General features: G+C 42.9%; 1 protein-coding gene across 3 annotated transcripts in view; it reads left to right on the top strand.

Moving 5' to 3' along the window:
* Nucleotides 1-11,357, top strand: part of APH1B (aph-1 homolog B, gamma-secretase subunit) — a 37,029-nt gene extending 25,672 nt beyond the window's left edge. Inside the window, exons 5-7 of one of the 3 annotated variants that reach the window (XM_057724282.1) lie at nt 2,159-2,286; nt 7,890-8,084; nt 8,203-11,357. In XM_057724282.1, coding sequence (XP_057580265.1) covers nt 2,159-2,286; nt 7,890-8,057 — 296 coding nt within the window. In that variant the 3' untranslated portion in view covers nt 8,058-8,084; nt 8,203-11,357. Of the gene's footprint in view, nt 1-2,158; nt 2,287-7,889 lie in introns of all 3 variants that reach the window. The other 2 variants (XM_057724283.1, XM_057724281.1) reach the window with 2 other exon arrangements.
* Nucleotides 11,358-12,829: the final 1,472 nt, after the last annotated feature.

Below are 12,829 nucleotides of genomic sequence, written 5' to 3' on the forward strand. Positions count from 1 at the left end.
AGATCTGGAAAAAAAAATTGGGCACAGAATAAAGAAAAAAAAATCTAAAAACCAAAAAAGAAAAAAAAAAACCTCCAAAAATTATATAAGTATTCCATTGCGTGAATATATCAGTTTATCCATTCTGGTAGTGATGGACATTTTTTGTTATTACAAACAGTGCTGCTGTAAATATTCTTGTGTATATCACCTTGTGCAAATATACTAGAGTTTCTCTACAGCAGTGGTTCTCAAACTTGACTATGCATCAGAATCACCTGGAGGGCAGTTTAAGCACAGATTGCTGGGTGTATTGTGTCAGATGCAGGAGGTCTGAGATGGGTCCCAAGAATTTGCATGTCTAACAAGTGCTCAAGTGCTCGTGATCTATTGATTCAAAATCTAACTGCTTCAGAGTATGTACAGTCTCTGTATCTGTGGGTTTTGCATGCACAGATTCAACCAACCATGAGTCAAAAATATCCAGGAAAAGAAAATTCCCCAAAGCAAAACTTGTACTTGCCTGTCTCCAGCAACTACTTACATAGAACTTACATTGTGTACAACTATTTTCATAACATTTATATTAGTTGTAATAAGTAATCTAGAGATGATTTAAGGTATACAGTGGAGGTGGAGGATGTGCTGTGTGTAGGTTATATTACCCCATTTTATATAAGGGACTTGAGCAACTGCAGATTTTGGTATCTATGGGGGGCGGTTTCTGGACCCATTCCTCCACGGATACCAAGGGAGAACTGTATAGATCTAACTGTGGAATTGCTGGAGTGAAATAGAGAAGGCAAATCTTCCGCTTTGCTAGGTAACGCTAGGTTGTTTGCCTACCACTAGTGTGAAAGAGAACGGTCAGACTTGACTTTTTGCCAGATTGGTAGGTGCTAATGGTGGAAAAGTTTCATTTTCTCACAATGAAACTTTCAGAATATGTGGAACTTGCTCTTTTTTTTTTTTTTTTCTTTTCTTTTTGGCCACACCGCATGGCTTGTGGGATTTTAGTTACTTGACCAGGGATTGAACCCGGGCCCTCAGCAGTGAGAGTCCTAACCACTGGACCACCAGTGAATTCCAGAACTTGCTCATTTTTTTAAAACTGATTTTTAAAAATCATTTATTTATTTATTTACTTATTTATGGCTGCGTTGGGTCTTTGTTGCTGTGCAAAGCGGGCTTTCTCTAGCTGTGGCGAATTGCACCGAGTGGGGGCTGCTCTTTGTTGCAGTGCGCGGGCTTCTCATTGCGGTGGCTTCTCTTGTTGCAGAGCATGGGCTCTAGGTGCGTGGGCTTCAGTTGTTGTGGCATGTGGGTTCAGTAATTGTGGCTCACGGGCTTAGTTGCTCCGCGCCATGTGGGATCTTCCCAGACCAGGGCTCGAACCCATGTCCCCTGCATTGGCAGGCGGATTCTTAACCACTGTGCCACCAGGAAGTCCCGGAACTTGCTCAAGTAAAGAATATTGTCCAGGATGCAGGACACGCACACACACGCGTGTGCACACATGCAGACACACAGCATTCCATAGAAAAAGCTGTGCTGATGAAATTCAATTTCAGATGCTTAAGAAGAACCTTAGATAATTATTGCAATTTTGAATATTTTTATTCTTCCATTAGCTTTAAAATAAAAAAAAGATCCAAGGAGAAATTCCACTTTAATGAGAAGACTTGTTTAAATTGAGGACACTCCTTTTAATTGAAAAAAGTTTCTTGGGGACCTCCCTGGCAGTCCAGTGGTTAAGACTCCGAGCTTCCAGTGCAAGGGGTGTGGGTTTGATCCCTGGTCCAGGAACTAAGATCCCACATGCTGTGCCGTGTGCCTGGGGAAAAAAAAAAGTTTCTCAATTAGTGCAGAAGGCTAACTTGGAAAAAGATGATTAGATATCACAGTAGTTTTATTGTGTTCCTAAGAGAAACTCCTTGAAAGCCAGATCCAAGTTGATTTTTTGTTTCACAGGTTCCCATTCTGCTGGTGCAGAGCTGGCCCCCTGGTTCAGAAATGTTGCTTTCAGAGCTCCTATTCAAGCAAATATGTCAGGGTCCTAACTTCTGTCAGATAGGGTTGAACCCTCACCCAGAGAGCCTGTGTCCCAGGACTCGGTGTTCCGTGGGCTTTGGGGTCTGTTGTCCTGGTGATGGGGCACTCACGGTTGCCTGTCTTTCAGCTTTCATGACGCTGGTAGTCATATTGCTGCATGTGTTCTGGGGCGTTGTGTTTTTTGATGGCTGCGAGAAGAAAAAGTGGTACGCCCTTCTTGTCGTTCTTCTGACCCACCTGCTGGTATCAGCTCTGGTGAGTATTGCTGTCACGCTCAGACCAGTTTTTGGAGCTCAGGTCCACATATCAAAAGTGGTAGATTCCGCTCTGAATGAAATACATGCTCATGGGAAAATGCGGAAATTCAGAAATGTCATTTAAAAGAATGAATGAATGATACATAAATCATCCGTGTCTTACCATAGGAAGATAACTATTAATTTGTTGGTTGATCTCATAAAAGTTTTGTTTTGTTTTGTTTTTGGTACGTGTCTTTCTTTTCATGGGTATAGTCAAACCCGAAATAGTTTTGCGTGATGCTTATGTTATGTAACACGTCTTAAGCAATTTCCACGTTATTATAAATCCTTTTAATATTTATGTTTTAATAGCCTAATATCATTACATAAAAATTATATTACCGTTTGCTTAACTGATTGATCACTTGTTTTTCTACTTTTGGTTATTACAATGCTGTGTTGAGCACCTTTGTACGTGAAACTTTTTCAATATGTTGTTCAGATTCTAAGGAATGGATTTGTGAAGTCAAATGGAATATTTTTAAAGTCCTTGATGCAAATTGCTAAAATGCTCTCCAGAAGGGTTGTACTATTTTTACTCATTCTAATCAATATCAAGAGTGCCCATCTTACTCCCTCCTCTTTGACAGTATAATGCCAGTTTTCAAAAGAAAGTTAAAAAGGAATACTTGACTAGATGTATTTTTTTAAGCACTGTTTAATGCTTAATTGTAACTTGTTGTATACTTACATCAGAATTATCCCACCACTGCCTTGTCCAGACCTTTATCATTTCTCATCTAAAGTACTGAAACGGTTCCTTCTGGTGGTGTCCTGCCAAGTTTCTCTCCTCTCCATCCATTTAGAGTTCATATCAGGTTTTCTTATACGGGGCTCCTTGTTCTCCGATCCATCTAAAAAACAATCTTATTGCCTTCCCTACCTAAAACCTTTCAGTCATACAGGATACTAAAGTCACCCTTAACATGATGGCAGCTATGTAAAGTTAAACCTTCGTGGAGAAAAGACTGGAGAGAGAATGCATTAAAATATTAACAGCTTTCATCTCTGGGTGGATTCTTTTATTCTTTATGGGTTTTGGCATGTTCCAGATTCTCTACTAGGGACACTTTAATAATCAGAAAGGAAGTTGCAAGACAAAGCTAATGTCCTTCTTATGGATCCAATTGTTCATGCATTCAGTCATTCGACAAATAGCCTTCTATGTTCCAGACACTGTTCTAGGCAAACAAAGCAGTTTAGTGAATAAAGCAGAGACCCTGCCTTTACCATCTACTGGAGAGAGAGAGAGAGGCACTAAGCAATAGACATAATAAAAAGAAACTGTATAGTATGTTAGAAATTGGTAGGTGCTGTGGGAAAAAAGCGAAAGTAGAACAGGTTAAAAGGGTTCCAGATTGTGGGGGCTGGGAATGTCGAATTTTTGAACTAGGTAGTCAAAAGTAAGCTTCATTGTGAAGGTGACATTTGAGCAAAGAAGTGAAGTGAAGCTGGCTATGTGACTGTCTGGAGAAAGAGCATCACAGGCTAAACAGCCAGTGGCAAAGTCTTTAAACTAAAGAACATGCTTGGCATGTTTATGGAAGTGAGGGTAGCTAGAACCAGTGAGCCAGGGGAAGTTAGTGGGAGATACTGTCACAGATTTGAAGTTGGGACAGAAGTAGAGGTTGAAAGTGAGAACCACATCTAGATAATGCAAGACTTGGGTATTTACTTTCAGTGAAATGGGAGTCATTGTAGGGTGTTGAGTACAGGGACATGATTTTTTTTTTTTCTTGGCTGTGTTGGGGCTTCGTTGCTGTGTGTGGACTTTCTCATTGTGGTGAGCGGGGGCTGCTCTTCGTTGCAGTGCACGGGCTTCTCAGTGCAGTGGCTTCTCCTATTGCGGAACATGGGCTCTAGGCACGTGGGCTTCAGTACTTGCAGCACATGGGCTCAGTAGTTGTGGCTTGCGGGCTCAATAGTTGTGGGCTCAGTAGTTGTGGTGCACGGGTTTCAATAGTTGTGGCATGTGGGCTCAGTAGTTACAGCAGGTGGGCTCAGTAGTTGCAGGCTCAGTAGTTGTGGCTCACGGATTCAGTAGTTGTGGGCTGTATAGTTGTGGTGCATGGGTTTAGTTGCTCTGCGGCATGTGGGATCTTCCCAGACCAGGGATCGAACCCATGTCTCCTGCACTGGCAGGCAGATTCTCAACCACTGTGCCACCAGCGAAGTCCCAGGGACATGATTTTAATCATGTTTTAAAAGGATCAGTTTGACTGCTGTGTTCAGAGTAGACCGTAACGGAGGAAGAAATTACAGCCATCCAGAGAGGGATGGTGACGACTCGGGTGAGGTAGCAGAGGGGACAATGAGAAATGTTCAGGTTCAGGACATATTTTTGAAAGTAGAGCCAACAGTTATTTCCTGACAGACTGGATAAGGCAAGGGAGAGAAAAAAGAGGAGCCAAGGATGTCTTCAGAGTTTTTGGCATGGACAACTAGAAGGATGGAGTTGCTGTCAGCTGGGATGGAGAAGCTTGTGAGGGAGATCAGGAGTTCTCTTCGGGCACGTTACCTTGGAGGAGGTTGGACATCCAAGTGGAGATGTCAGTTAGGCAGTTGGATGGAAAAGTCTGGAGTTTGGGAGAGAAATCCAGGCTTGAAAAGATAATAACAAGGAGTGAGTAGAAGCAGAGAAGAGGCCCAAGGACTAAGCCCTGGGGCATTCCAACCTTGAGGTTGGGGTGAGAGGAGGAGCTGGCAAAGGAGACCAAGAAGGAACAACTTAGTGAAGCAGGAAGAGAGCCAGGTGTCCCAAAGCCCAGTGTATTAAGGAGGAGAGAGTGATCAGCTGTAGCAGTGGCCAGTGGAGTAAAACCCAGACTTCTCAGTTTGACATAAGCCTCTTACTGATCTCACTGCTACAAAACTTACCTCTTGCTGCTCCTGTAGTTCACATCATGCACTCCATCTAAACTAAGCCAGGGGTGCCTGTGCTCATGCTGTTTTATCTGCAGTGACTCATCTCCCCCTAACCTAGGTCAGCTTGGAAAACTCCTGATCGCTTCATGTGAGGCCTCCCTGGAAAAGGTGCACGTTTCTGACCCAGCACTATCACTAGCCCTTATTTATGGCTGTGTTATAACCCCTCTCCCTGGTCAGCATTATTTTATTTGATACACTCTTTACATCTACCTCTCCAATTAGAGTTTGATCATCAAGGGTGGGACCTTATCTTGTCACTCTTTGTATCCTGAATCCAAGGGCATGTGCAGGCAGGCTGAGGGTGAGGACGGTGAGGCATCTTGGAGACACTCCTCCTGAAACCCCTGCTGGGCAGAGGTGATGAACGGACCCCGTTAGAGCCTCTTCTTTGTTAGGAAGAACCCATCTCCCCACCTTACCCTGGCCCAGCAGAGGAAGTATTCCTTCTCCAGTCAAAGGCCAGTCCTTCCTCCTGGGTTCCAGATCTAACTCCTTCCTACTTAAGGACTTTACTCCTTTGGCTGTGCCTTCTCTCCTACATCACCAGCTTTTCCCTCTCTTTATCAGCATATAGACATACTTTACATAAAACTCTTCATTATTACCTTTTCTCCTTCTCGCCATGACTTTTTTCCCCCCTGGTTCCCATCACAGCAAAATTTCTCAGAGTTATCGCCACAAACACTGTCTCTGTTTCTCCTGTCGTGCATCTAGTGCATTCTGGCTTCTGTTCAAGGCCGCGTGTGTCAAGATCAAAAAGGGCCTCCATTTCTCCAGATCGAATGGGCGGTGTTCTTTTTTCAACTCAGCAGCCTTTAGAAGGAGTCGACCGCGCCTTTCTGAAACATTTCCTCTTTTGACTTCTGCATCATGCTGCCTGGATTCCCTCTCACCTCACTGTTTGCTCTTCTCAGATCCCTTTGCTGATTCTTCTTCGATAAGAGTCAAGCCAGTGGGGTGGTGTTCACACTTTTAATTTGCTCCTCTGATGCTAAACAGAACAAATACTTTACAACCGTTCTCAGGGCTGGGGCTTGACTTCCTTTTTCCCTTCTCTCTACAGTAGCTCCCTGGGTAATTGCATTCATAACTGCGGCTTTCATACCATTACGCACTGTGCTTCTGTATTCATCTTTCTAGCCCAGGCCTCTCCTCCGAGCCTCATACTCATAAACCTGACCTGCCTTATGAAATCTCACAGGCATGTCGCCCTTACCACGTCCTCTTTGGACTTGAGTCCCACCCATCACTGCAAGCTTGGTCTTTCCCCAAGTGTTGTAAGCTTGGTCTTCCTTGAGTCTTTCATGTCTCATTAAGTAGCACCATCACTTACCTAAGCCAGAAACATGAAAGTCATCCTTGGTCCTGCCCTCTCCCTCACACCCCAGCCACCAACAATCCTGTCCATTCCTGTCGTCCTTTCTCTCCGTGTCTGCCATCACCACCCTGGACTAAGCCACCGTCCTGTACTCTTTCTCATTCAGTGCACAGTCTTCCTAAATAGTCTCCCTGCCATCACCATAGCCTCCTTGAATCCATGCTCTACAGTTTAAAAAATCTAAGATCATGGAAATTCCCTTTCAGTCCAGTGATTAGGACTCGGTGCTTTCACTGCTGTGGCCCGGGTTCAATTCCTGGTCGGCAAACTAAGATCGTGCAAGTGCAAGACAGCCAAAAAAATAAATAAATAAAAAATCTAAACTCATTCAGCTCCCCGACCTAAAACCCTTCTGTGCTCCTCCATTGCACTGAAGATAAAATCCACACTCCTTACCGTTGTTCTGCATAGCTGGCCCCTGCCTTCCTCTCCTGTCTCAGTGCTCGCCCTTCCATCCCTGCACATCATTTATGTCAGCTCTCAGGTTCTCAGCTGCACTGAACTCTTTGCCCTCCTGTGGTTCCCTCCCTCAGTCTACACCAGGCTGGCTCACTCCTCCTCCTGTAAGTCTCAGATTAAATGCCGCTTCCTTAGTGCCTTCCTTGACCCCCGTAAGTAGATTGCCTTGTTCTTACCTATGCTAGCACCGTCTCAGTTGTAATTATTCTGTCCTAGCATTCATCACAGTTTGTAATTATTTATTTGTTTCTTCATTCATTCACCGGTCTCCCTTGCTGGTATATAAGCTCCATTAGGATGGGCACTGTGGTCTTCACTAGTACCTCGCAGCTTCTCATCAGCGGTTTTTAAATGAACTTTTGGAACCCTCAGCAATTGTGCAGCTAAAAAAGAGATGCTATTCCCTCATGCTCCCTTGAATACGAAGGATTTTTACTAAAGTAACTTGGACTTGTCTCACTTTCTTGCTAGGTCTAAGAGCCAGTTAACACAGATATGGTTATAAACTGGGCCCTGGTTATCTAACATCTATTTTCTGTTGGGTATTTCATTAGGTCTGGCTTCTGATTACCTTCTGGGGTCTCCATCTGAATACAGCAAAGCACAGACTTAGGGGCTAGTATCTGCTGACTCGGTTGGTCCTGTGTGTCTTTGTGGGTCCATGACATACCTCAGGTGTTTGGTGAAACACACCTCAGCTATTGAAAGTATTTCATATTTTCCTTTTTCTTTGGTTATTCCACGTGTTTAATAAGCTTGCCGTCATGACCCATGCTGATTTATTTCCCCGGCAGACCTTCATAAGTCCTTACTATGGATTAAATCTGGTGTTGGCATACGTCGTCATGGTGCTCACGGGCATCTGGGCCTTCTTTGTTGCCGGAGGCAGCTGCCGAAGCCTGAAACTCTGCCTGCTCTGCCAAGACAAGGACTTCCTCCTCTTCAACCAGCGCTCCAGATAACCTTCGGGAGCCCGCAATTCTCAAACAGTAAGCTGCCTCTTTAGAGGAAGCACAACTGTGCCTTTTTCTAAAAATCCCTTTTCCTGGTGGAATTTAGAAAAAAAAAAACAAATTATTTAGATACAATGTGGCTTTCATTCAACAGCTTTCTGAGAGGGATACATCCGTGGTGTGCAGCCTGGCTGAACATTAGAACTACCTGCAGAAACATAAAGAATACAGATTTCTGGGCTCCATCCTCCAGATTTCATTGGTCTGGGCATTGGGTAATTTTTGAAGCTTCCCAGATGACCCTGATGTGCAGCCTGGTTGAGAACCGCTGGTGTCCAAATAGGAACTTCCTGAGACCACCATAAGTGAATAGGAGTCACATGTTTAGCTGTCTCCTAACTCAGCCTGTGCTGAGCCAGTAAGTATCTGAATGTCAAATCCTGGTTAGCCTTTGTCTTTTCGAGTTCTGAAGTCACAAGAGGCTGAAGGGCTATCATCTCTGAATTGTTTTCACGTACTTCACTGGTACCCTGTTTTATGAGAACATGGTAGGCCGTGCTTCTAACTACAATAGTACATTGCACTGACTTTCTATGATCATTTAGCCAAAGTAAGCTGTTGACGAATGGACTATTTTTCTTTACTTTTTCCATTCTTGATTTTGCTTTTGAAGCATTATATGGTTTTTGAGCATAGATTCCTTTTCTTTAACTAAAAACCAGCTATTTTCCAACTTCCTGGGAAGATGATATAAAACCAAGGCTTTTTGTGCAACTTCTGTTAAGTCTTCCCTGGGCTTAAGGCTTTTCATGGGCTCTGCCCCAAGGCACTGTTTACCAGCTGAGTGCCCGCTGCTGGACTAGTTGAGATGAAGCGCATTGTTCTGTCTCGGAGCAGCTCTGCGGGTTGCTGAGTGACGTACCCTGGAACAGGCTTCCCTGGAGCTGGCAGAAGTTTACTAAAAGCAGGATGAAAACAAGCCAACGGGGTGGTGTTGACACTTATAATTTGTTCCTGTGATATTAACTAGCACTTACCCCCAAATGGTGTAGTGGAAAATTGGAAATATGTCTCAAACTGCCACATTCGTGCTTTTAACATAGCCCATATAATCTTTAGAACTCGTTAATGTGTCTGGGTTTTGCTGGCAGATGCAGCATTCCCTTTATAGGACTATTTAAGATGTTTGTTCAGCTTCCAAACAACACTTTTGGTTTCCTTTGTAACGAGGAATTGTGCCTTTGCTAACTAGAAGCTGTTCCCAGTTGATGGCTTTTCGGAAGCTGATGGTGTGAAATGGAAATTCCCTACACATTCAAGTGAGGAGCTCAGTGAATCCGTATGTGCAGTAGAACAACCGAAAGAATTAGAAGCAGCATGGGCTCACCAGTGACGTGACAGATGGGAGAATTTGACAGTGCTGTTTTGCGGAAGAATAACAGGTGTGTTTCAAATAGAAACACAGTCAGTATTTTGGCTTAGCCGCACATCATCCCAGGGACCAGAACCTTACCCGTGAACTAGACCTTTATCAGTGAAATCCCCTCTCGTTTAAATTATTTGAATTTTTCCGTCTAGGGATTCAGGAGGAGTAGGGTTTCTACAAAGGCTCTAAACAATCCCATAAGCAATTATAGTTACTCCCCTAAAGTTTACTTCAGCACTAATACCAATGTTTTTGCTGGGGTTTACAATTTTCTACCTTTTTTACAAGATTTTCTTTAGACTAGGTGAGTCATAGAAGAGTCAAGGCCATAGAGACTGAATAGTGAAATCTACTGTGCAGAGTTGAAGGGAACAAGATAACCATTGAACTGGGCTTCATTCCTATTGGAGCAGGGTGTTCTTTGATGAATAGGATAAGAAAAATATAGAGTGGGTTATTACTGTTGACTTACAAATCTCTTAAACCGATAGTCTGGTAAAATATTTGCTGATCTGTAAAGTATAGAAATATCTGAGAATATTAATATCACTCAAGTTCTGAGGATGTCATCTGTGCGTTAATGGTTTAATATTAAGTAAAGAATCTGGGATGTTGTGAAATCTCATTTATAAAAGCATCTCAGGCAGAAAGAAAATTTTCTTTGGTGGTGAGACTGTTGTCTTTGTTCAGGAAATTAATGAATGAATAAAGGAGCTTTGTAAGTCTTTATTTCTCTCATGAGCATTGCCATAGCCAGTTTAGGCACTATTATTGCAAATAGCCTTGCTTTGCCTGATGCCAAGGAAGCCCAGAGGGAGAGTAGTCTTCCTCTGCTGTGTGTATATATTGAGATGTGCTTTATTTTCTTAATTTTTATTTTCTGCGTTTGTTATCTCTAGTGAGCTTTGTGAGCCCTGATAGTGTTTGGAGAGGAGGTGGTGGTATTAATCTTGTATGTTCTCCTCCACACGGGGCTTTCTCAGTTTGGAGGGAAGCATGGCTGTGGTTAAAGTTGACCTCGAAATGTGAATGTTGTTGCAGCATCTGTCTCTATTGCCATGTGAATAATTGAGATTGATTTTGGTTTTCTAATACATTTGTATTTATTTTTAACTCATTTGAATTAGTAGTTGTAACTGGAGAAGTTTTGTTACCCTTGGTCCTGGCCTGTATGACTGGCAGTAGGGTAGCAGCAGCCTCTTTTCAAGCATCTTAGTGGAAACGTGGCTGAAAGGAGTACGTGGTATCTGCAGCCTGTATAGAAAATGGCTTTTGTTCCCAATGTTAATATTTTTCTTCTCAAGCACATTTCATCATTCACTGAGAGTGGCAGGTACACGTAAAAAATGCTAGGTGTTTTTATCCCGTCGAGTTGGATAAGCAGCCATGACAGAAGCTTCCTCTTACCTGGTCCTCTTCCCGCTCACCTCAAACCAGCCCCGAGACATGGATTAATGGTCAGAGTGGGTCTGAGGGCCCTGGGGAAGCCAGGGTGGTGGCCTGTCTCGGACATCAGCAGCTCGCTCCCTGGGAAGAGCTCCTTGAGAGCGCTGGCTTTTTGTTGGCTGAGTTTTTCCTAGGCCCCACAGTTCCTAACTCCAGGTAGACAGATATCACAACAAAACAATTTCAAAGTTCTTTGCTTAGCGCACTTTGTTTCTGATTGCAATGTTTACATTTCTCATTCAATAAAAGACTTTATTTCATTGCGTTACATTTTAGCGTTTAGAGGGGTGGGCACTGTCTCTGTGTACAGTATGTATCATTTTGTATCTCCTACTGTTATGTCATGTATACTTGCAATATCAGACCTTGTGTTCAATACACAATGCAATAGACTCTTTCCAGACCTGTATTTTTCAGTGAACAATAAAAAGATTGTACTCGTATCTCATGTTTCCTCTTCTTGGGGGTAGTGTATCCTTCAGTATCTGTTATTACAATTTTTGTGTCTTACAAAACTTGGCTCTACCTTATGTTATTTGTAACTGGTCAATTCGGAGACTTTTCAAAGAGAAATGTTTGTTATCTGATTTAAAATTCACAAGGCCTGTTTCGTTTCTGTGTGTTCGGAAGCAGTTTGGTGCAGAGAAGTTCCTTGAGGTATCATGAACCAAATGGAGAAGAATCCTCAAAGGTCCTGAAAGCCTTTGAAAAATCTCTAAGTAATTGTAAAATAGTGAATTTATAAAACATCATGAAATACTGGCTAAAGATGGGAGTTGGTTGACTAGGAAAGTACAATTTAGTTTCTACCCAGTGACCCTGAGCAGCCTGTAGAGTCGTTTTGTCTTTCCTTTCCTCAGTGAGTAGTCAGTGCAGCTAAGGGGCTGAGCGTGGCCTTCACTGTTAGACGGGCTACACAGAGAATTTTTAGGGCCTGAAACTCAAAACCATGTGATGCCTCTTCATTCTGGTTTGAAATGAGGCTGCTCCAGGTTTATGTTAACTGTGTTATTAGATGAAATATCCTCAGAAATCAAGGACTCTTAGGTCTAACTTGTAATGGAAAAGGTGCACATTCCTCAGGTAACAGCCTAGATTCATGTACAATTTCTTTGGCTCTTGCACACTGAAATTGTGGCTCTAGTTGTTATTTGTTTGATATTTAGTTGAAACAGGGATTTCCCCGTGACTAGCCTTAACATATGAGAAACCCCTTACGGAGAGAACTACACATTTTACCTTTGCCTCATTGAAAATGCTGAATAGAAAGAACCACTCTCCTGGTTTATGGTCTCAGCCTTAGTAAAAAAAAATTGGGAATTTGACACATTCTGAGGGGACAATAGTAGATTATGAGCTCTGAGCAGGTCCTGGCTTTAAGGTTTGATAATTAATAGGTGGTACTTGTTGCTGAAGTGTGGGTCGCTGTAAATCCTGCTTCTACCAGATAGTAAATCCATACATATTTTCTGTGCTTGAGCAAAATCAGAGATGGAGTCTACAGTGCTTAATCAGTGCTTACCATGCACAGAACATTGTGTTAGATACTTTATCCTGTGTGTGTGTGTGTGTGTGTGTGTGTGTGTGTGTGTGAGAGAGAGAGAGAGAGAGAGAGAGGGAGAGAGAGAGACAGAGAGAAAGAAGGGAGGGATGGGAGAGAGATACTTTAAAAGGATGGAAAAGAACAAGATGGTGGAGAAATTTGTTTTTTAGGGAGTATATAAGGCAACTATAAAATGTATTACAAATTAGGAAATAATATAGAGTAGCTTGAATACATAAGATGATGCCTAACGTTTTAGGAGTGGATGAAGGGCACATGGGTGTGGGTCATGGGTGTATGTCAAAAGGAAAAGGCGGGGACTGAGGGCTGAACCCTGAGGCACTCCAGTTGACCGGTAGGAAAGGG

Source organism: Hippopotamus amphibius, chromosome 2 (genome assembly GCF_030028045.1).
Source record: "Hippopotamus amphibius kiboko isolate mHipAmp2 chromosome 2, mHipAmp2.hap2, whole genome shotgun sequence".
Lineage (NCBI taxonomy): Eukaryota > Metazoa > Chordata > Mammalia > Artiodactyla > Hippopotamidae > Hippopotamus > Hippopotamus amphibius.